Source organism: Rhodamnia argentea, chromosome 4, assembly GCF_020921035.1.
Source record: "Rhodamnia argentea isolate NSW1041297 chromosome 4, ASM2092103v1, whole genome shotgun sequence".
In the NCBI taxonomy this organism is placed as follows: Eukaryota; Viridiplantae; Streptophyta; class Magnoliopsida; order Myrtales; family Myrtaceae; genus Rhodamnia; species Rhodamnia argentea.
Window position 1 is genome coordinate 28,799,782 of NC_063153.1, and position 24,223 is coordinate 28,824,004.

Sequence of the window (24,223 nt, forward strand, 5' to 3'; positions counted from 1 at the left end):
AAAATTAAATTTAATAAGAATAACAACAACTCTTGCATAAACAGTCCAACTAGCTATGACACAATAGTTAATTTATTATTATATTTTTGAAAATAAAATAATAATCATTTGAGGTCAAAAATAATGATAACCATTGAGTAGTATCAATTCTGATTTGCGACCACGCAAGTGCTAAATGCGCCTACTAATCACACAACTATTAGTGCACTCGTACACCATTGTAGTGGGGTTTAGCCCACTTAACCCATTCATTTCTTTGAAAGATTAAAATAGCTTTTGTCTTATAAAGTTTCTCACATTTCCCATCTTTCTTATGTAGGACAAGAAAAGGCACTTTTTATTTGTTTTACATACAAACATAAAAATCGTCATCTCTAAGATAAAGTAGGATAATAAATAAAATAGAAATAACTATTTAAAAATATGCACCCCGCATCATTCTCTCCAACTAGGAAAAATCCAGCAAGTTGTATCTAGGGGTGTCAATGGTTGAGTTCGATTCGGTTTAAAAAATCGAACTAAACCGAACCATTAGGAGGGAACCTTGAATCGAATCAAATCTTGTCCCGAACTGAATATAAACTGAACCAAAAAACCAGTTTGGTTCAATTTTCAGTTTTTTCAATCTTTATTTTTCATTTTTTTTATTCTTTTTTATTTTTTGGTGGCTGAAGGCTGGTAAGGGCTCGTGGTGGGCGTCAACAGCAGATCCGACAAGGCGACACCTTCGTCCGCAAGCTGGCCGCAACCTCTCTGTTGGGTAGGCCAAAAGGTCATCGTCGTCAGAGAAGAGGAAGAAGAGGTCAACAACGCAAGGCCGGATACGGTGAGGCAAGGGCTCGCGGCCCTTGCCGGCCACCGCAAGGGCTTGCAACGCCGTTGCCTTCGTCTGCAAGGGGGCCGCAACCCTACTATTGGGTAAGCCAAGCTCCTCATCGGGAGAAGAGATTCTCGAAGATTTGAGACTAAAATCCATCAAATTTATTTTCTTATAGACCTCAAAATTTCGGGATGTCACAATTGTGATGGTGTTTATACTGTCTTGACAATGTTCAATCCAAGGTGAAGTTGCAACCAGAAACTCTTAAGGTAGCGGGCTCTAGCGAAGTAATCAATACAAATGATACTTGTGGTGAGGTGGAGCTTGTCAAGCCAACTGTTGTTGTCACTACCGAGTTTAACAAGGTGCGTATTTAGTCTCTTGACGGATATAGATTTAACGGTGGATTTGTTTTATCTGTGATAGATGAGGTTATGTTGAAAAATCCTTATCTGGTGTCTTAATAATGTCATCGATTATGGTGAAGTTCAAGCGAGGCTTAGGCTTAACTGATCTATACGGTAGTTGACTCAAAAAAGGCCGTGGGAGACTGATAGTGAAAATCATATTCCAGCAAAGTGATTGTGACTAGGCTCAAATGTTAAACCGAGGTGAAGATTGTTGAAAACATGGCTCAAGTTTTAGCACAAAAAATAGAACTTTCCTAATTTAGGTTTCTTGTTTGCAGTGGTTTCCTAATATGAATATATTTCCTAAAAATGGGTTTCCTATTTTAGATTCAATTCTTTAATATATAAGAAATATGTTTTCATTGTGATGAGTATCCAAGAGGAGTTTGTGCTCCTAGATTGTACCCTGAGTGTTAGAATCTGTGAAAATCTTGTCCTAAGATTTTGTGTAACTCCTTAGTGAGGTTGAAAAATTATTTTGTGATGGATTGTGAGGGCTAAATACTGTGAGAGTTATTAGTGTATTTGGGATTGGAAAACATTGAAAGTGTTTGAGTGACTCGAGTTTGGTTGTACATTCCATTTTTTTTTTTTTTTTTATGTTTTTGTAAATTCCATTGTATTGCTTGAATTCAACACTCGTCCCCCTGTAATTGTTCGGTCACTTATTTTTGTATCACTTGGAATGAGATTTCTGAGCTGGTATTTGGATCCTTTAGCTTGTCCTAGATTAAAAAATAATTATGATTATTTTCTCTCGCACTTAGAGCAAATTTGTTAGATTCTTTTTAAAGTAACATACCGGAAAAAAAAAATTCCCATCCCTTACCTACCTTGCATCCTCCTCTCATGATTCCGTAAGCCTGTTTGATATCAATTCTGATTCTCTAATTAAGTTTCTGATTCTTCGATAACGTAAATTGTTTTGAATCTCAAACTCTCTTAATCTATTCCTGAGAATAGATTTGGAGCAAAAACAAGAACCAAAAACAAGTTGATTATTTGTTCCGTAATCACTTTTGAGAAACAAGACCAACAAAATGAGAATGTTCGAGGAAGGCTCTTACTTTATTTGTTCCACCCAAAAAAACAACAACAAAGCCTCAGAGAAGAATGCTCGACCAATCAACTCCTCTCACTCGTCCGCCACTCTTATCGCTCGACCAACCAGCTCTACCATAGCTGTATGCTGCCGTCCACCGCCGTTGGCTGTCATTTCCAACCACCGAAGAAAAAGGAAAATAACATAGAAAATAAAATTATTATACTACAATAATTTTTTTTAAAATAAAAAATGATGGTGTAGAAAAAAAAATCTAGATTTGTATTGCATGAAAGTGTTTTAGCAATATCGCTTTTCTTAACATATTATAAGAAATAAATACTCCATGATTTTGTAAAATATAGAAATATTTAAATAATATAGATCGAGTCGAATGTAGGTTGTGTCGGGTATGGGTAGTTAGACATGTATCGCACGAAAATGGTTCAAACGGGTTAAACGGGTCAATATGGGTCAGACCATATTCGACTCAACCCAAACCCGACCCATCCCACCTGTTTGACACCTCTACTCGTCGTTTGATTCCATGACTTTTGTGTTTCCAACTTTTGTAATATATTTTTCAAATACTTTACAACATTTATATTTATCGTAGCAAGCCATTTAAGTGCAAACTTTGCGGAGCAGTACCATTAAGCTTATGTTCAATCCATCTCTACATGATTAGCACCATCATGGAGCAGTCTATGGGTTATTCGGACTTCTTTCATAAGCTAATTTAAGTGCAAATTCATGGCAAAAATTTAAATGCGAATTGCCTATTGAGCTTATGTTCATTCTTAAGGATCTTGCATATATTTTCATGCTTCACGAAATAAATAGACTAATTATAAATTATACATAATTTGTATTCATTTTATTAGTGATGCCATATAGGTTGACTTTATAGTCACAATACGTAATCATTTGACTTTAATGAAAAATTGGGAAGAGAAATTGTTCTTGAGAACAAAAATTTTATGCAATTACCAAACACATTACTGTTTCTGGACAGAAATTTTGTGTGGTTACCAAACGTGTTCTAATTCTCTAAAACTTGTTCGAGGAACAAAATCAGAAAAAATCAATTATGAACATAATTGATTTTTTCATATCAGAAATGTTGCCAATGCACCTTAAACTTCCCGAAAGTACATTCAGAAATTGCACATTAAACAAATGAAAGTATCGCCCAACGTCTAGTTGCAAATTAGACAACTGCCTTAGACTAAACACCATACAACACCATGCAACTTGCATAATTTATAGAGGAAAATGCACGGAAATTGCTAGTAAACTTCATCACCGTCTAAGTCCAGTTCAGAATTTGAATTTCTTGTCGATGTATATGGAAACTTTTATTGTTTGGTTAAGTTAAAAGCGACAAGTTAGAAGCGATCCAAGCATGATATGTCATTCTCATTCAAGTTGCTATCAGTTTGGTGTAATGAGTTCATTACTTCCACCGTCCCCTTCATTTCAAATAAGATAATTCTAGGAAATAGCTTGCTCAATTTCAGAAAGAAAACATCAGAAAGTTGGTGTGATTGCACATTCGATTTTAACACAATTGCGAAATCCAACTGTAGAAACGGTCTGCCTTTGTAGACGATGCCCAGCGGGTGTGGCTGAGCTCACCGGAGTGAAGGGAAATTGTGAAAAAGGGAGGAGCTAAAGGATGAGGTGTCGAATAATGCGAGAATAATAATTTGTAGACTTGGTGAAGGAAGAGAAGTCAAAAAATTGATTGTAGGGATTGTAAAAGTCTTTGTCATGTATTCCCCATGCTCAGTTTGTTCCACTCGCATCATTGAGAATTTTGAGGTTTCGAACTTAGCAACCGTGTACCTGTACTTACTCCCTCTTTTCTTTTTTACCTAAATAATGAGAATCAGTGTATGGGAAGTACTAAAATTTATACATCGAGTACGATTGCATACTAAAATTTTTGGAACCTACATTTACATCCTTAAGATGAGGGGAAAATAATATAAAAAAAGTCCTAAATCTATTATACTTTTGTCAATTTTGTTCCAAAATTTTTAAAATTTTCCAATTCAGTCCTAAACCTTTTTTATTTGTGTCAATATAGTCCTAAACCTTTTTTTGTGTCAATTTAGTCCTAAATATTTTGTATTTGTGCCAATTATGTCCTAAACATTTTGAATTTGTGTTAATTCAGTCCATCTAACAAACTTTAGCTGGCAAGCACCGATGTGGATGTTGGTCGGAGTTGACATGGACAATATTTAATGATATTTAAATATTTTTTTTCAAATTATAATTTATTTTCCTTAATTTTCTTTTCCTTTCCTTTTTCTTTCTTCTTCCTCCAGCCAATCACCACTGCCAGCTAGCTAGAGGCTATGGCCAACGAGGTTGACCTCCCCAACCTCAGGCAAAGTTCACCCTTGCCGGTGGGCGCTAGCGCTGGACAAGGTCGCCTCATCCGGGGATAGCGAGCCTTGCCCTTGCAAGCGGCCGGCGAGGTTGACCTTGTCGGCTTCAGCCTACGGCTAGTCGCTAGCTCCACTAGCTGGAGGAAGAAGAAAGGTAAAGAAAAAACAAAGAGAAAAAAAAAAGGTTAAAAAATAATTTGAAAAATTATCCACGGCAGTGCCAACCTGCTAAAGTTGGCTGAATGGACTGAATTGGCACAAATTCAAAAGATTTAGGATTGGATTTATAAAAAAAAAAAAAAATTAGGACTGAATTGGCACAATTGGAAAAGACTTATGACTAAATTGGCAAAATTAAAAAGTTTAGGACTGAATTGACGAAAGTGAAATAGGTTTAGTACTTTTTTAACAATTTTTTCTTAAGATTATCCGTTAAGTCCGTTTATCTTGAATAGCAGAAAAGTCCGATGCTTTTGTTTTTTTCAATATTTTTCTCTCTCCGAACTCGGTAAGTGCCCATTCTATTGCATTGTCTCTGTTGGGAGACAAGCCGTCTAAATCGAATCTGAAAGAAACCGCAAGGCGTCGCCGATTAGCAACCCCGCTGAAGGCAATTGGGAGTGTTTTGAGACTCTTAGCATTGAATTCGACTCCATCAAAACCAATTTTCCCCCTTATTCCTATTCCCACATATTGCCATTCAAATGTTCAAACCAACAAACCCTTCATATTGAACAATCAACCACAGTGACAATTTGACACTATACCAAAAAACCATATGGAAATTTAAAGCCTCTTATCTTCCTAATCATGCCGCTTTGCCACTACTGATCTTTTTTGAAAATGCCTAAACAATTTGAGTCCAATCTCAGGCCAAGTGATAAGCATCCTCAAATTGACTAACAAAATTACAAGCCCAAAAAAGGAAATTGCAGACAGTTGTGAGCGAAAAGATGAGAAAAGAGTCTTCATATTCTCTATGGTGGAACTTACATTGCACAACTAACAACAATAGTTGGTTGAGGTGCGGAAACATCGAACCTGAATGTCAGTTCAAAATTCTCTTCTGCAAATCCACGCGTGCGACTCGATTGAAAGTGAATCAAAGCACTTCTCAATCGCAAACTAGCACTGAAGAAGAAAATGAGGGAGAGAGGGAGAGCAAGAGTAGAGAGAGCGAGACCAAAAGCAGAGAGGGTTGTCTTTGATCCAATTGGGAGAAGCATATAGTGAGAGAGAGAGAGAGAGAGAGAGAGAGAGAGAGAGAGAATTACCTTAAACCTTAATCAAATACCAATGGGGGCTTTCTGCTTCTTAGAGTTCTATTTTTCACCCAGAATTATTTGACAAAAATGGCCTTACTCGGGTGGCCGGAACTGTCATATGCCTGCCGGCCAAATGGGGGATCATGGTATAACCATTAAAAACTTTCAATTCCCATCTTTTCCATGGGCTATGCCTTTAGTAAATGGCGTCTTAATGAGCCAGTCCAAATGGTGGACTATAGGAAATCAATGAGACAGAAGATCATGCCCATTTTTTATGACATTTCACCATTCGAGGTTCGTCATCAAACTAGAACTTGTGGAGATGCCTTGGCTTCGCATGATGAGCAATTTAAGGTTATCTGCAAGTGGAAGGCTGTGCTCTTAAGGAGGTTGGGGATCTAAAAGAATGGGACATGGAATCAACGACCACTAGGTATGTGGTTTTGACTTTCGGATTCGTAGCTTCTGCTTAACATACCTTTTCGTCATTCTTATAATTCTTTATCCGGCATTATAAGATGCGAAGGAGCACTTGTAAACCGTATTATCCAAAAGGTTACACCTGAGTTGAAAAAGGCTTATATGCTTGTGACTGAGTGCTTGGTCGACGTCAAACATCATGCCAAGGAAATTAATAGAATGGTATGTGGCGATACAGAGGACATACAGATTCTAGGAATCCACGAATGGCAAGTGTAGGAAAGACTCCTCTCGCCAAAATCAGATACAACGAGCTGTCACATCGTTTTGAAGATTGTTGCTTTCTTTCTAATGTCTGAAAACTCCACAGCCAAAGGGCATTGAGGGGTTTAAGGCAACAAAAGAAAGGTTTTGGTTCTACTTGATCATGTTGATAAAAAAAAAAAGACTCATTTGAATGCACTTATGGGAAGGCCAGTGTGGTTTGCTTTAGGAAGTAAGATAACTATCACCAGTAGAAACACAGAAGTCTTGAATGTGCCCGAGGTCTGTTGTACTTATGAGCTTTACTAAAATGGACTTCAATCATTATCTTGGACTTTTCAGCAAACATGCTTTTGGAGCAGATCATCCCTTGGATGAGTATGCTCATTTCTCCAATGCAGCGATAAAAATGATTGGAGGTCTGCCTCTTGCTCTTGAGTTTATAGGTTCACTGCTCTCTGGTATAAGCAAAGATGTTGGGACGTTACATTGAAGGAGTTGGAAAAGGTTCCTCATGAGGAAGTTAAAGAGAAAGTTAAAAACATGTTATGACGCTTTGGATGATCGGCAAAAGCAGATTTTTCTTGATATAACCTGCCTTTTCATTGGATTTGATAAAAGGATTGTACTTCGCATGTGGAATGATTCCAATCTCTGCCCAGGTGAACGTCTACAATTCCTTCAGCAGATGTCTTCGGAAAAATTTGGAGCAGACAATAGAAGACAAAAAGCTATGGATGAAGGGTCAGCTAACAGACCTGGATAGGGACATTGCTCGCCAAGAATGTTACATGGAAATAGAGAAACAAAACTGATTATGGAATCTTGAGGAAGCTTCGGACATTGTGATGAAGGCAGAATTGCATTTAAATATGTTTGTCCCCATCAATTCGACACATTTACTGCCTGTTCATAGTGATTGTTTGCTTAAAATGGTTATTCTAAATTCTTGTCAACTAATTGATCTGGCCACATATTTATATGTAGGTAATGCTCATATTGCTCTCACGTTTGAAGGGGAGATTTTTTGTTGCTTAAACATCATTTAATTGTCTCATTTTTTGTTTCTTATAATACGGAACAGAAAAATGGAAATCGAAAAAACTCTTTAGGTAAGGATCCAGGAGGCTAACACTACATAATATTGTCCGTTTTGGGCCTACTGGCCCTCACGGCATTAAAACGCGTTACACATAATAGAGAACCCCAAGTCTCGTCAACTACCTAGGACTCTTTCCTAAGGGAAGTGGGACAAAAGACATGCGCTTAGCCTCACCAGCGTAATGCCAAGGCATTGCACTAGCTTGTCCCTCCGTACCGACCGAGTCCGGGTCGTCACATTCGGCCCCCTTACGGGCACAACACCCTCGCTATGACCCTACACACGGTCAGGAGCTAGCTCTGATACCACCTATAAGGACCTAGGGGGACTATCACTGTATAATATTGTCTGCTTTAGGCCCACTAGCCCTCACGGTTTTAGAGCGTATTACACAGAGTAGAGAACCTCAAGCCTTATCAACTAATTTAGGACTCCCCCTAAGCGATATAGGTCAGAAGACATGTGCTTAGCCTCACCCGCGTACCACCAAAGCACGTTGCACTAGCACATCCCTCCGTACTTACAAGGTCTGGGTCGTCACTCTTTACGCATGAAGAGTTAGGGAGGCTATCAAATCTGAGATAACCAGAAATGAGGCCTGTCCTGGATAATTGGCCTCCGAGAGGCTTTCGGGCGACTATACTCCCAAAGAATCCTCCCATCCTATCTGAGCTGAGTTCGCTTTCATGGCATAATTTTCCTCCGTGGCTTACCCTGACCACTTTTTCCAAGGTGAACATGGTCATTCCTGATCTATCGCGGAGTTAGTTTTCAGAATGTTGGGATAGTTGCAGTCATATAAAGGGACAATTATTCCGAGTGAAACCCACTATATTTTTGTTGTTGCAGCCTCTTTGTTCAATCCACGATCATTTAATTGTTTGGTCAGATAGCAGGGAACTTAAAAGTCTTGAATTTGACTGGTTGTGCATACTTGCAGAGAAGTTTAGAGCAGTTGATCCTTGGAAGCTGAGGAAGTTTAGAGTGGTTGGTTCTTTTTTAAACTTGAGTAGTAAACTTCAAAGGTTGCCAGAGAAGCTGAGCCACTTAGAATCACTGAACGATCACTCCTTGTCTGGACTTTCTACTGAGGCTCTCTTTGGAACATGTTGAAATTTCTCAATTTCCTCTAGAGATTGGAGTGCTCATAAAGTTTGAACATTGGTCTTCGAGTGGTCGTAAGTCCCTCAAGAGAATTCTGGACTCAATTATGAAATTAAATCACTAGTGATCTGGCCCATACCCATATTGCAGAGTTGCCCAAATAAAAACTTGAAAAATTTGGAAATACTAAGGATGTTGGAGAAGTTCGAAGATATAAATGCAGAATTCTGCCAACGTCTGGAGGGGACAATCCCCAATGAGATTGGGAGGTTTTTATATTCGAAAATCTTGAAATTTTCAGACACGAGAATATGTTGCCAAGACTACCTGAAAGCCTGCTCACTTTGCATATTGGTACTAAGTTGATGTAGACAGTTCCGAATGTATCAAACCTGACAAATTGGGCATAGTTGAATTTGGAGATTGCACAAGTTCCCGAGTTTTGTTTGGCTGAAGAGGATTCTATCTTTGTTGACATGACCAAGCTTGAATGGGATCCACCACCATGGTGGATTGGAAGGTTATGCAATCTGGAGCCTCTAAAGTTAGCTTGTGTCAACGTAACTGTCCTCCATGCAGATGTTGGTCTCCTCTCTGAACTCAAAAGACTTGAACTTCTTTGTTTTAACCTGCAGTTCCTCCCCAGGCTTCCATCAAGTTTATTGTGGATTGGAAGGTATATTTGTAGACATGACCAAGCTTGAATGGGATCCATCACCATGGTGGATTGGAAGGTTATGCAATCTGGAGCCTCTAAAGTTAGCTTGTGTCAACGTAACTGTCCTCCATGCAGATGTTGGTCTCCTCTCTGAACTCAAAAGACTTGAACTTCTTTGTTTAAACCTGCAGTTCCTCCTCAGGCTTCCATCAAGTTTATTGTGCTTGCTTATTAAATCCTCTCAATCAGTGGAAACATCGACAGAGCTACCAAATTGAGGAAATATCAGAGCCTAGGGTTTATTCTTCTTCTGCAATAACAGGTGTCCGTGGCCTTGAAGGTTTGGAGAATCTTCAAGCTTTGGACCTTAGAGCATTGAATACACTCAGAGAGATTACCCGATCTTTCAAACTTAAAGAAGCTCAATGAATGTAATTGGGGCACCGTCATAATCTGATCAATCTTCAGAGGTTTCAAGGCTTGGAAACTCTGAGAATTTTGAAGCTCATAGAGATTCTACAACTCGAGAGATTACCTGATTTATTGAATTTGATGAAGCTTATCGAACTTCACCTGCGGCAATGTCACAATCTAAATGAGATTCAAAGCTTTGAGGGTACGAAGAACCCGATAAATCTACAGGTGAACTCCTCTTCTACTTGAGACATTGCCAGATCTCTCGAACGTGAAGAAGCTCACCAAACTTGATCTATGTCAGGGTCATAATCTTGTCAAGATCCAAGGAAGATTAGATTTGTCGGAAGACTTGTGCATCTATGGATGCAGATCTTTGGTTGAGGTACCTAATCCTCCAAGCTTCAAGAATCCAAAATCTCTGCAATTGCATCATCTTGAGATGTTACATATGGACAAGGTTTGAGTCTCAAAATCTACATTTGATAAGGTATGTGGAAGTTCAAAATGTTCACTAATGACAAGGTTAGGCATCTGCATTAGTCAGTTGTGGAGACATTTTTGCTTGCCGTCTCTTCTATCCTAAAAATGTAGGAACAGAGAATCTACCTACCTCCTTGATTGCATACAACTATGTGTTTGTGCAAGTGATTCAGCTAGCCAAAGTAATTACAATCCAGTGGAGTTGTATTTTCTTCAAACTTCTGAACCAGCTTGTGTAACTCATTATCCTGTCAAGAACTCATGTAAGTTCTGTTTCTTTTGTGATCACAACACCCTTTCACATAAATCCTTCCAGTCAAAAGATTTTTTTAGATCCACTGCATTATCACCCTGGAGGTACAATAAATGCATGTCCTGAGTGAGGAGATGTACTCCAATACTTAAGGAGACACAAAAGATGATACATGTACTTTGATAAGTCGTGCTTGCTCCAATCAAGTTATATGGTGGCATAAATTCAAACTGTGTAGTTTGGTCTTATAGGAGCTGAAAAATGCATATGGTGGCATCATCAAATCAAACACATACGTGCATACCATTCAAAAGGTTGGGTCATTTTTGTCTGCATCATCTAAACTCTACTCGTAGCAGCAATGCTGAAGTTGTAGATACTGTCTTGAGTTGCATACTTTCACTCGTACAAAGAACGCACTCCACTAGTCTAAAGAAAAAATAAGGTGAATGAAAACGCATTTTAAAGCTTGCAAGAAGTGCCAAAAGTAAAAGGACGACACCTCACTTTCTCTGCTCATCATTTTGTGGCCATGGCGTAGATGAATAAGACCATTTCTTCTCAGTTTAGATGTATTTTTCAACTTTTCTTCAAGTAGAATCAATCTTTTGCACTTGTAAATGGAGTAGCAATCCAGTCATATCTAAAGTGAAACGAGGCTCTCTACAACGGTGACCATGTCACATTTCGTCGATAATGGAAGATTTTCAAATTGTCTCGTGATTGGATTCCAAGAAACTAGTCCTCTGCCATCCATGGACATCAGAACCTCGCCATTGCCTGTGAAGCCATAGAATTCATTTACTAGTGCACAAACGTCAAAAGTATATAGCTTAGTCAAAGACTCGGGCACGCCGTACTCCCTCATGACCCAAACAGAACAAATGGAATGCGAGTCAGGATACCTAGCTCCCTCCTCCATGCAATCAACAGAGCAAATGGGATGTGAGTCAGGATACCCAGCTCCCTCCTCCACGCAATCAATGAACACCGCCAGCAAGCCATTGAGTACTGCCATAGAAAGTTCTGAATGGTCATTACAAAACTCTTCCGGCAGAGCCATTTGATCGAACACCTCACCTGCGAGGTCGAACGAGAGTATTGATCCGTATACATAAGTCCCCATCAGATCACTGAACTTTAAAATAAACCAGTGAAGACTCCCATTGAAGAAGACCGCGGGATTTGGGGCGCGGAAAGCAGCAGCCTCACACTCCAAACTTTTCCACTCCAAACTTCTCCAGGAATCTGTACGGAGCGAGTAAACCTGGACTCCAGGCTTCTCCTCACCGAGCCGTCCAGGATTATCACGAAGCCTCACAATCTTATAGTCATTAGACGTGGCGTCGAAGCCAAATCCTAAATCTACCCTTTGATGCTGTAGACCGGGTAGTAGAACCACCTTGTACTTTCTGGTGAATAAATTCCACAAATAAATCGTCGGGTCATAGCAAATTTCGTGAAGTTTCGCGACGCAGATCAAACCATTACACGAACCGATAAAAACGTAACGGTTGTCAGGAGCACCAAACGGGACTTCGATTTGTAGCTGAAGAGGCAGGGTAAGAGACACATCGGAGAACACAGAGCACAGGTTTCGCAAAGGATCGCTCCAATCTAGACACACCTTGTGCCAATTGGAGGCGCCAAGAGCGGAGCTATCGAAGTGGAGGGCCACGAAACGAGGGTCGTCAATGGTGGAACGCCATGATCGGCAAACGCACCTGAACCGGAGCAGAGATTCCACCGGCAAATGCTTCAGGATGTCCACAACGACGTCCTGAGGGAGCTTCGGTTTGTCGTCGGAACTCATGGCGGCTAGGGTTTGACCAGTGATGCGTGGTGGTGAGATTGGGTGATAACCAGCAAGGAATTATTGACTGTAGAACTGAAGATTCTTCTTTTATTTATAAAGGTGCTAGAACACTAAGCTAGAAAATATCAAACTAGAAAACCTTAAAATCAAAAACTATCATACTACAAAACATCAAATTAGGAAACCTTAAACTAGGAAACATCAAATTTTAAAATTTTAAATCAGGAAGCATATTAAATAGAAAACCTATTTAAATTAGGAAACAACCCTCCAGCGTTCGATTCAGATGTACTTAATCATCCCCTAAAAACTATATCTTAAGGCACCTTCTCTTCATTGGACCCCTTGGATCATTTGTGGCCGAAACCCTTTGCTTGCATGAAAGTTAAATAGGCTTGGTTGATTAATGAGCATTGAATTGGACTCATCAGTTTTTTTTTTTTTTTTTTGTCTTCAATGGAACTTCAAAACTCTAATTATTTTCCAAGCTCGCAAAAGAACAAAATAGTTAGCAATTTTACTTGACTATAACTTTTTAGGAGTTCAACATTCAATCACAACCGATGGGATTATTTACATGTAGTTCTTCGTAATAAGCACATATGCGAAGCATATTATAGTCACAACAACACTCTAAAGCATTCTATGGGGCGACTATAGTAACAATCTAGCTCATCAATTTTGCTACTATTATGGTTCCTAGCAATGATGTGGTCTCTCACCGTGCTCTCCACCTTTCGGAATTCTTTTAACAACTTTGAGCAAAACTCCATGCAACTATGTATCGACACAAGCTTGATCGGTTTTACCCGCCTCCCTTCCGGTTAAAGCTCTTAATTGGCTAAACAACACATATCTCCTTCGAAAGTCATCTACAACTATTAACATAACCCAAGCACTTTTCTTCTAAGAAAATCACGATAACTTGCGAATGTCCAAGTTCTGCAATCTCTATGGTTTCTACGCAACCATATTAAACCGCACTTTCCACTATTTTCCCCACTTTAGTGCCAGCATACATTCTGCTCCTTTTCCAGGTAACAACACAATATATTCCTTTCACACAAAACCTTCAAATTTCTCTCAACAATGTGCCTCAAAAGCATATGCCAAAAATCTTTCTCTTGAACAAATCCATCCATCTTTCGATCTACAAAAAAAAAAAAAAAAAAAACAAACAAACAAATCCATCCAATGTCCCCACCGAGATTCGTCAGTACCTCCCCTTGGAGTTCATTTAGGCCTCCCTACTCAATTCCTATATTTTCACCAAGGCACCTCAAACAACCTTTAAGACTATCTTCTTTGAATAATATCAACACCCAACTATGTATGAGGGTGTTTTTTGGAGTCAGTGTTGGTGTATGAAGGCAGAGGAGGAGGAAGATGTTGGCTTGAGGAAGAAGAGATACCATGTTGGCGCCTATCTCTTGAAAAAGATAAAATAAAAAATGTTACATTGGCGCCGAGTGCCTTAACAAATTAATAGCGAAAAAGCCGCATCAGTATTTTCGAAGAGTCAAATTGAACAGAGTTAATGGAAGAATTTTCATGTGAGGGGTGGGCGCATTCCTTTATACCAATAATTTTCTATTCAATCGGGCCTAGTTTGAGCCTAGCCAAATTTGTTAAAAGGGTTCTTTTTTTCAGAGATACTTCTTAATTGTTAATTTCGGTAAAAAAGATATATAGTGGAGAGAAAGAGAATACTAATGAGAATTTTCAAGGGAGTTTTAGGGTGTGAATAACCAGTTTTTAAATATGAAATATGCGTATTTTGAAGGTTTTTTTTTTTATATGTGATATGTATATAGTTGATGGATCGAACAAGGTCAAACCAAGTAAAGACCTAATACTTTTGCCTACACATATCATCAAAAGGGGAGTTTAGAACGAGTTCATCGATATATTCAATTGAACCCATATTCACCCAAAAACGTAAGCCAATGAGTTTTTCTTGAATTAGCATATATCAACTTTATGTTCACTACAAGTCCTAAAACTTGTCACGAAAGTGTAATTGAGCCCTAAAACTTATAAAATATGCAATCGAGTCCTATATCAAATTGATGAAATCGAGTCCTTACGTTAGCTTCGTCCAAGGCTAACGAAAAATACCGACATGGCTTTTTTAATATTTTCTCACTTACAAACTTTGTTTCAAATAAGAACCAGTAGTGACGTTTTCAAATAAGAGCCCGAAGTGGCCATAGAATTTCACAAAAGGGTCTAGCCTAAAGGGCATTTCGTTATTTTTCATTTTGATTTTTTTGTTTATTTTTCTCTATTTTTTCCTTTTTCTGATTTTTAAAAATTAAAAAAAGAAAAACAGCCACACGACGGCCCACCGCTAGTGGGGGGATAGCAAGGACGGCGAACGCCGATGGGGTCGCAGACGCCTCCACAAGGGCCGGCTACCCCGCTGGCCGGATGCAAGGGCCGGTGACCTATGTGACGGCCCTCGCCTTGATTAGGGCAGGCATTGCCCTTCCTTAGCCAAAGCGAGGATCGGCGATCCCCCACCCAAATCCGAGAGAAGGTCCAACCCTTTCCCTACTTTGGCGAGGGCCAACCAGCCCTTGTCAAGGCGCCAGCAACCCCACCCGCCTTCGTCTCCCCCGGGCGGTGGGGTGGCGAGCAGAGGTGGAAGGGGCCCTCGCCTCTGTATTTTTTTTTTTTTGTTAAATCAAATATAGAAAAAGATCGAATTGCCCTCAAAATCATGTCCTTTTTTGAAATTTTATGGCCACTTCAGGCCCTTATTTGAAGGAATGTTCAATTTAGATCCTTGTTTGATAAAATGAAGGCATTTCATGTCTTTATTTAAATAAGGTTCACTTGGGGGCCTTATTTGAGAAAATGAGAGGACTTCGGACCCTTTTTTGAAAATTTCCCCTAAAACGATGGCACTTTGATCCGAATATGATTTTTAACATAATTTTTTGTATTAAATGAACATTAAAAATTAAAAAAATTACGCGGCCACCGGCCACTCGTCCACCATGCTAGGAAGGGCCAACCACTTTTCCAGCATTGTTGGCCCTTCCAGTTATTTAAATTTTTTAATTTCTAAAATTAATTATATAAAATATATTAATACTTATATTCAAACCAAAAATGACATCGTTTTAGTCATGTCATCGCTATCTATGAGAGAGAAAATATTTAAAAAAGCCACCTTAGCATTTTCCCTTGGCCAAGTTTGATGGAGTTAATGGAAGGACTTAATTTCATCAATTTGATAAGTTTTAGGGCTAGATTACACTTTTTGCATTTTGAGGACTCAACTGCACTTTCGTAACAAGTTTTAAGACTTTTAGTGAACATATTCTTAACTTCCCCATATGAAATCAAATTTTTTATGTGGGGGGTTTTTTTAAACACTACTCACGCTTGTACCTTAGTAATTATTAAGCACTTAGGACATTAGAATGGATATGAAGAGTGAAATGTAAATTTGTTTTCAAATTTTATATTTTAAAATCTTGTTTATTTTCAAAATTTTGGAGAAGACTAGAAAAATAACTATGGGTTATACTTAGATCTATCAAAATGGGTCTAAAATCCATTTAATAACCCGGAAATATTTAAATGAATTATAAATGAGTCATAATAAACTTATTAGGCCAGCCTACTGGGTTTTCAAAATAAAGAGGCTAAAATTTATAAATGTGTTAAGCTAACCTACTCAAGAGGCATATACCCTTTCTTTCACTTTTTTTTTTTTTTTTTGGTTTTTCTTTCTTTCTTTTACTTTACTTTTTATTTTATATTTATTATTTTTCTTTTAATTTTATTTTTTTTCCTATGCGGCTCGATGAGGGCGCCCGCCAACCCTCACCCACGGTCAGCCTCGCCAAGAACCGGGGCTTCACGGACTCCGGCGATGGTCGACGTCCGATGCCTTGCCAATGTTGGTCATCTTCATAGCAAACGGCCTTTAGCGCACGGAGGCGGCAAGGGTGTTGTCGGAGAATTTCGCAAGAGCGAACAACTTAGGATTGTATTCGTCGTTGTTATTGTCCGAGGGAGCATGACAAAGCATGTCGTGGTGGGTCCAATGCTTAGAATCGGGACCTCGTCCTCTAGGCCCCGGTCTCTAGGAGGCGGACCCCGTCCCCCACCCACCCGACTCAATCCACCTTCACGAATCAACACTCAATCCCACAAGCTCATTCTCAATTCTTCTCTTATTTCCATTATAAATGTCACATCACATCCCAAGCTTTCTCTCCAACACAGCACACCCAATAAACCAACCCAAAGTCTCCACCAAAAGTTCAAAATACCAATTAAAATATTTCATTGCACGTTTGAAAAGTGAAAAGAATTGATGAATTTCTCAAGTTCATCACCGTGTTGCTCATTGCCGCAGCCGTCGCCAGCCATTTTGGGGTAGAGGCGACGCAAGTTTTGCCAAAGATTTCGCGAGGGAAAACAATCTTGCAACATACTCCTCAGCCGCTTACAAGAGGTTGACATACGCAATGGCTTATTGGTTTGAGCGCCTCGCTTCCGAGCCGAGTCCAAGAGGCCCCGATCACTAACTTCATTGGTATACTACAGTATAGAAATCAAAATAGAGACGTTTTTCTTACCTGTGGTTGGAAGCCCCTACGGGGATTCCTAATAGTTTCGGGCCGTGCCGATCGGAACCACATTAACTATCAGACACCGTCGCTAGAAGTATTGGATGAAGCCTGGTCATGCTAGTAGTCACCGCCGGTCGTAGTGTAAAACCACACCCGTCGTGTGAGTTGGGCCGAGTAGCCGTTAATAATTGGATTTCGTGTGATGTCCTGTGTGTGCAAGTTGATGTGATGCCTTACCGATGAATTGATTGATATGACTGTCATGTCATTTAAGCATTACATTATGTGTGGCTCCTAGCGGGTAAACTTACATGTGGTTGATATTTGTTTTGTGAATTTGTGATCATTCAATAGGGTGATTGGGGCAAATCAACACCCTAACCGAGACTTAAGTGTTGATTCACCGAGATTTATCTCTCCCCGTCGTGGTTAACATTTTTCAAGCCCGAAGTGATGGAGCGTCACATCAAGTTCAAGGTCCCAACCGACCAGTCCTTTAATATCGAGTGCCATCTAGATCCAAGCATGAATAGGGTCTTAGAATACCACATCACCACGATCTGGATGGATGAGGGATTGCCACACCTAGCGACACATGTCTTTAAAGCCTGGTTCCTAAGTGATGAGAAGTACATCTGTGACCCACTTTGTGGATTTGAAGGGCCGCCAAACCTAACTCCACATATTCCATAGTGGGATCCGATGGACCTCGATACACCCAATGGAGAGGTAGTGGATCTTGACTGGACGGACCCCGACTAGAACCCGATTCCCCCGCCTAGCTACCATGATCCGATTGTTACCTTTACCATTTAGGGAGTTGGATCTTTTGGGAGAGTCCCTTTCCGGAGCTGATGGCTTTTTAGAGTAGATGAAAGCTTAACCCTTCCCGATCCCCTTTTGTCCTTTTGTGGATCTTAGAGAGCCGTCCCGAGGTGGGGTTGTATTTACTAGTAGCTTTGTAAGGTTAACAATCATCTACTCTTGGTAATGAAATGATATGTCTTTTACTGATCGATTGTCATGGATGTTTCCGACTTTGCTCTCCTTGTTGTATTTATTTGATTGGTAGTGTTACATGTTCCGCTTGCGTAGTAAGGTATCATAGGTCAATAGCGTACTTAAGACGTTATCCTTTATGATCCGAGGTGTTTAGGTAGGGATGTTGTGTGCTCGAGAGTCAGGGCGTGACACAACTAGTATAGGATCGATTTGGGTCGATACCCCAAATTTTGTCTTTACTTTTCTAGATTAGACAACTGTTCTACCATTGATAAAAGTTGACCAAAATTTGACCAGAGAGAGAAAGAGCACAAAGCACGTTATATATATTTCAAAAACTCAACGGTAAATAATCGCGTGGATTGGAAGAATGATGTATTTTGCCTTTTAAAAAGAAGAAACACAAAAAAGTTTGATCTCGCAGAAAAACGAAACGAAAAAGGAAAATGCACGTAAGCCACAACGTGGCTAAGTTAAACTCTATTGCACCGTCAAACCAAGGGGTGAGCAAAAAAGACCGCCTAGACCGGGACAGCCTAGATCGGGACCGCTTGAACCGGGATCGCTCGGACCGGGACCGCCAGGACCAAACCGGGACTACCCGGACAGAGACCGCCAGGACCAAACCGGGACTACCCGGACCGGGACCAATGGTCTAATCCTTGATTTTAGGAGGATCCGGTCCGATTCCCGGTTCCGGGGCCCATAACCAGACCGGACTAGTCCTTTACAAAAGAAAAAAGAAAAAAAGTAAACCTCACGTTTTACTTGTTTAGCTTTAGGGTTTCTTTCTTTGCTTCACTTCAATCTTCAGCACAGACATAGTACATACCTCTCCACTTTTCTCGCTACACACAAGTTCGACTCTTCCGTACCTTCGTCTAGGAGCCCAACTACTCAGCCTTTATCTCTCACGCATGCGTACGCCTCTACTTGACACCGCCAAAGGCTTTCCACCACACACTCTTTCTCGATTGATCCCTTAGCCGCGTAGCTTGGTGAATCTTGTTCTACGATGATTTGTGCATCTTCATTCTTTGAGTTGGATTCGTTCTTTCAAGTTTTTCTCTTTATTCCAAAGATCTACACAGATTCATACAACGATGAGCTCTTAATGAGCCTTCTAAGGCCTGCATGAGCTAGAAACTCTTCTATCTTGTAGAACAAGAATCTGAGAATTTGTGGCCTTGTAAACTCCTCACTAATACCAACCTGGAAGATAAAACTTCCATCATGGTATGAGAACAGATATACAAAGAGAGTGGTGTTTTGTTCTTTCTAGGTAACTTGTAATTGGTATTTTTACAGAGAATCAAGTGTCTTCGCGATCGTTTCTTGTTGGTTTTTTGGGAGTCCTACTTATTTGTTCTTGGGTTAAAGTTGTTCAAACTGTTTTCCCTCGATGCTTGTGTGGCCTTTTGGCACATTCTTACCTGCCTATGGTTCATTTCTTGTAATTTGGCTTGCAAACTGTTAGAGATTGAGATCACCTTGTTGTTGGTGACCGGGAACCACTCACCCCCTACATACCTATAGTTCGAAACTCTCCAATGTTATTTCTTTCTAGATTAGTGCAGTCCAAGAGTTCTCCGTTATAATATAAGAACTCATGTGCTAACTTGTTAACCACTGGATGTTCTTTAATTCTCTTTTGAGAATGTTTCCTAGTATGTATTAGTCCATAGATGAAACTATTAGAGTTAATTAGTACATAACATAGGGTATTTCTTACACGACATTTACCATCCCAACCTCAAGGAGAGACATTAGTGGCACTTTCGGTGCCACATATGGTCCCTTGCGGTTTCTCCTCGTAAAATTGTAGTCGAAGTTGATGGTTAGCCTCTTTAGAACAGATGATCCTTGTTTCGCTTTAACGTGCAACTGTCCAAGTATAAAAGCAGTCCTTGATTGCCGAGCTGCTAACAGATAGCCCAGTTCTTCCCGCATTTGCTTCACCATCTCAATCCTCGAAACCGCATGCATTAATATATTTGGATGATGTTGCATGTCTTGATTTGTTGTTTTTCAATTCTCTCAATTTGATGATGTTCTCATTCTTCAAAAGGTTCTGCTTGTGGTGTCTTTTAAGCTTTGGAATTAGAAATCAATCTCCCTTGGCTTTTATAACTTATAATCTATTTGATTCAGGTGATCTACCTATATGTCAATGGAAGTGGACAAATCCATCGATGAGATGACTTCGCCAATGGACTCACTAGAACATGAAGGTGAAGAAGTTTTCGAAGAGGAAGTCGACACAAATAAGGTATCTCATGGTTGCCTAACTATTACTGGTTCACGAAAATCATCACAAGCCTGGCTTCATTTTCGTAAAGGCAACAAAAATAAGAAGGGGAAAACCGAGGTGTTTTGCAAATATTGTGGCACCATGTACTGGTATTGTATTAATAACGTACTTATGCTATGTTGAAGCACTTGAGTAGGTGCAATAAGTATCATCGAAATATAGATAATAAGCAAAAGTTTTTTGTCCCCCATAGAGTGGATATGACTCAAATGACTACGGGAAATACCAGCACCGGTAGTGCTAATGACTTATCAACATGGGAGTTTGATTAGGAACTTTGTAGGTAAATGCTTGTTTGGATGATTATAGTGGATGAGCAACCCTTTTCATTGGTTGAGCGTGTGGGATTTTGTGATTTTATAAGCCATCTAAAACCTCTTTTCAATCCCATCTCAAGATTTACAATGGCTAGAGATTGCATGAAGTTGTATCTTGCTGAAAGAATAAGTTTGAAGAATTTTTTTCGCAAGCTTAAGTCTAGAGTCACACTCACAACCGATACATGGAGCTCCACTCAGAACTTGAACTATTTATGTTTCATTGCTCATTTTATTGATGATGATTGGAAATTGCACAAAAGAATCATCAGTTTTGTGGTAATGTCCAATCACAAGGGCAAAGAAATTGGAAAAATGATTGAGAAATGCATCTACGAGTGAGGAATAGAGAAACATGTGTCCACGATCACCGTGGATAATGCCAATTCGAATGATGTAGCTATTAAGTTTTTGAAAGCTAAATTTCTAAAAGATAAGATGTTGATCTTAGATGGTGAAGCTTTACACATGAGGTGCACGACTCATATTTTAAACTTGATTGTGAGGGATGGATTGCACGAGATACGTGATTCTATTACATGTATTCGAAACGTTGTTAGGTATGTGAGAGGTTCTCCCATGAGAGCTAAATCATTCCAAGCTTGTATTGAGAGTGTAATGATCAGTTATAAGAGTTCAGCTTGTTTTGATGTTTCCACTAGGTGGAACTCCACTTATCTCATGTTAGACACTACCTTAAAGCTGAGAAAACCTTTTGAGAGGCTGGAAGAAGATGATCCTTTCTTCCCAACTGAGCTTGAAGATGAAACTCCTAAAAATGAAGATTGCGAAAATGCCAAAGTTATTATCATATTTTTGAATAAGTTTTATGATTCCACCAACAAGATGTCCGGGACTTTGTATATCACTTCAAATGATTATTTTGATGAGATAGCTTGTTTATATAAAACTCTGAAACAAGTGGCGAATGCTTCGGATGCTAGAGTGAAAGCCATGGGGGTGAAGATGAAGGAAAAATTTGACAAATATTATGGGAGTTTCAAAAAAGTGAACACGATGGTTTTGATTGCGGTGATATTGGATCCAAGAAAAAAGATGAAGTATGTGCGATATTGTTATAAACTAATCTATGATGATGATGAGATAGTAAATGAGAGGTGCGATTATGTGAGGACTTACCCGTAACGTTTGTTTTCTTTTTACGAGAAGTCTTGTGGTTCCAAACCTTTTGGCGACAAAAATTTGTGTGGTCAACTTTTAATTGATGCTAGTGGTAGTTCGAGTGATCAATATGAGGAAGGTCACAAAGATGAGATTGGTCTCATTGTGGGTTTCGATGTGAGTTTCGATTGGGACAAGGCATTCCAATACTTTATGGACGAAGAGCAAAAAGTGGCCGAGGGCAATTTATCCGAGATTGAAAAGTATCTTCAAGCTGCACGTGAAGAAGGTCGTACTCTTGACATTTTGATGTGGTGAAATACTGCTGGCGAAAAGTTTAAAATCCTCTCTTTGATGGCTCAAGATATCTTGGCTATTCCTGTACCAACCGTTGCTGTAGAGTCCACTTTCAGCACATCTGGTCGTGTGCTTGATGGCTATCAAAGTTCTTTGACTCCTAGAGTGGTAGAAGCTTTGATTTGCGCTCAAGATTGGTTGTGAGTTGTTAACAAACCGGTTAATATTGAGGAGTGCATTGAGAACGCAGAAAAGTTCGAGTCGGGTAAGTCATGGATATAACTTTTCTTTTGTATCTTGTATTTCTTTTGTATATCTAATAAGTGAATGCTCTAATTAATATCTTGTTTTTTCTAGCGATGGATGATGCTTGCTTGGAGCTTACCGGTAAATAGAGTTTACAAGTTAGTGGAAGGAATATATGGTGAGATTTTCATTCACTAATTTTCGCCTCAGTTTTTGCATCTTATTAGCTAAAGCCCATGCTTAATAATCAGCCCGCAACTCTTCCGCACTTTGCTGTAAGGGGAAGCATTTGCAACAATTTCGCATGCCATGTGATGCATGCGTATAACAAATTTGAAACCATTGTAGCATAAGCACATTGTCTTAAGTTCTCCAAACCAAAAGCTCATTACTTGTTAATTTGATGCTACTTGGAGTTAACTTTGTAGGAAGATGTGAGCTGTTTTATTGCCAAATCCCAACTTATAAGTCACCTACACCTTCCCGATGAACATCCTCTTTCTCCAAGTATGATCCCTTTGAGTTCGCTTTCTATTAACTCCATTTCTAATTGAAAACTAATGTACGCTACTTGTATATACTTATTGCTGGTTGGCCGCACTTTTGTTTTATCCATCAAATATCAAGAAAGGATTTGAAGTTTAGAAATCTTCCCATTTTTCTATTTCACTATCATTTCTGTTAATGTTCTGTGATCAAGTGTATGTTTTTTTTTTCCTTTGGGTGTGCTTTAATGAGCTTTTGATGATCATATGGGGACACATTAACTTGTTGTTCAGTTTTTGAGTTTGGACTGGACTGTGGGGGCAGCGAGCAACCTCTTTGAATGGTACAAGCAATGAGCTTTTGATGATCGGCCTCTTCTTGAACCTACCTACTTGTAAATAGAATTTACTTCTTTTTGGAACAAGTCAGCACCCTTGCTTGGAGTTAACTTTCCGTTAATGTTCTGCGAGCTTCAAGTCCTGGGCGGTTCCACAAATATGTTTGGAGAACCGGATCAAAAGTGGGAACCGCCCACTTTTGACGAGCTTTCGTAAATATTTTTTTACAAGTAATGAGCTTTTGAGGATCAGCCTCTTCACTGAAATTTTTTTGGAACCGATGGTCCGGTTCGATTCCCAGGCCCAAGGGTGGCCAATCCGGTCCGCGGTTCCAAAAAATGGGAACCGGGACCATCGATCCGGTTCCCGATTTTTTATGGGAACCGGACCGGACCGAAAACTGCTCACCCCTAGTCAGACCTTATACCGGTGTTTGCGGATCCTATACACAAGGTATGCCGTTGAGCCAGTGTGAGAAGACGACTCGATGATGCTACTGGAAAAGGCAGAGGAAAATTATCTAAAGAATTTTAAATCTATTACACTTTTTCAAATTCAATCATAAAGCTTTCAATTTATCTCTTGCCGATAAAGAAAAAAGGCAAATGAAAAAAGAAAAAGATAAGGAAAATAGGAATAAATAACAGAGAAACCAAAATATAATAAAAAACCAAAAAAAATAAAACATTAAAAATTACTCACATTAGCATTGATTATGCCACGTAAGATAGCCGGCGTCTGCAGTAGTGATTTTTAGCCAAAATTTGTGGGAGGGATTCAATTGTCAGCACATGAAAATATTTTGGACCCAATTGGAAAATCAAAAGGTTTAAGATTAAATTGTCAAAAGTGCAATAGATTTATGACCTTTTGAACAATTTTGCCCGAAAAAGCATAAGCGCTTGTAGATAATGTCTGCATCTCCGTGAGTTTTCTCGACATTTTTCTCGCTAAACATGTCTGTATAATTACATAGAAACATCACCGATTTATTCGTGGAGATGTATCTGATTGACCATTGCTTGCATGCATAATTTTCTTCTCTGTTTCTGCAATATA

At 39.4% G+C, this 24,223-nt stretch overlaps 2 protein-coding genes across 2 annotated transcripts in view; both read right to left on the reverse strand.

Moving 5' to 3' along the window:
• Positions 1 to 10,760: 10,760 nt before the first annotated feature.
• The window catches only part of LOC115755587 (F-box protein At3g07870-like), a 188,905-nt gene continuing 175,442 nt past the window's right edge, over positions 10,761 to 24,223 (reverse strand). The window contains exon 2 of the transcript XR_007198268.1: positions 10,761 to 11,209. The gene's annotated coding sequence lies outside the window, so the exon portion shown is untranslated. The remainder of the gene's footprint in view (positions 11,210 to 24,223) is intronic.
• Positions 11,207 to 12,490, reverse strand: LOC115755609 (F-box/kelch-repeat protein At3g06240-like). The gene is made up of 2 exons (XM_048278351.1): positions 11,597 to 12,490; positions 11,207 to 11,542 (listed from the first exon to the last, which is right to left on the reverse strand). Exons 1-2 carry the CDS (start codon positions 12,448 to 12,450, stop codon positions 11,281 to 11,283), a joined length of 1,116 nt encoding a protein of 371 aa, XP_048134308.1. The 5' UTR covers positions 12,451 to 12,490; the 3' UTR covers positions 11,207 to 11,280.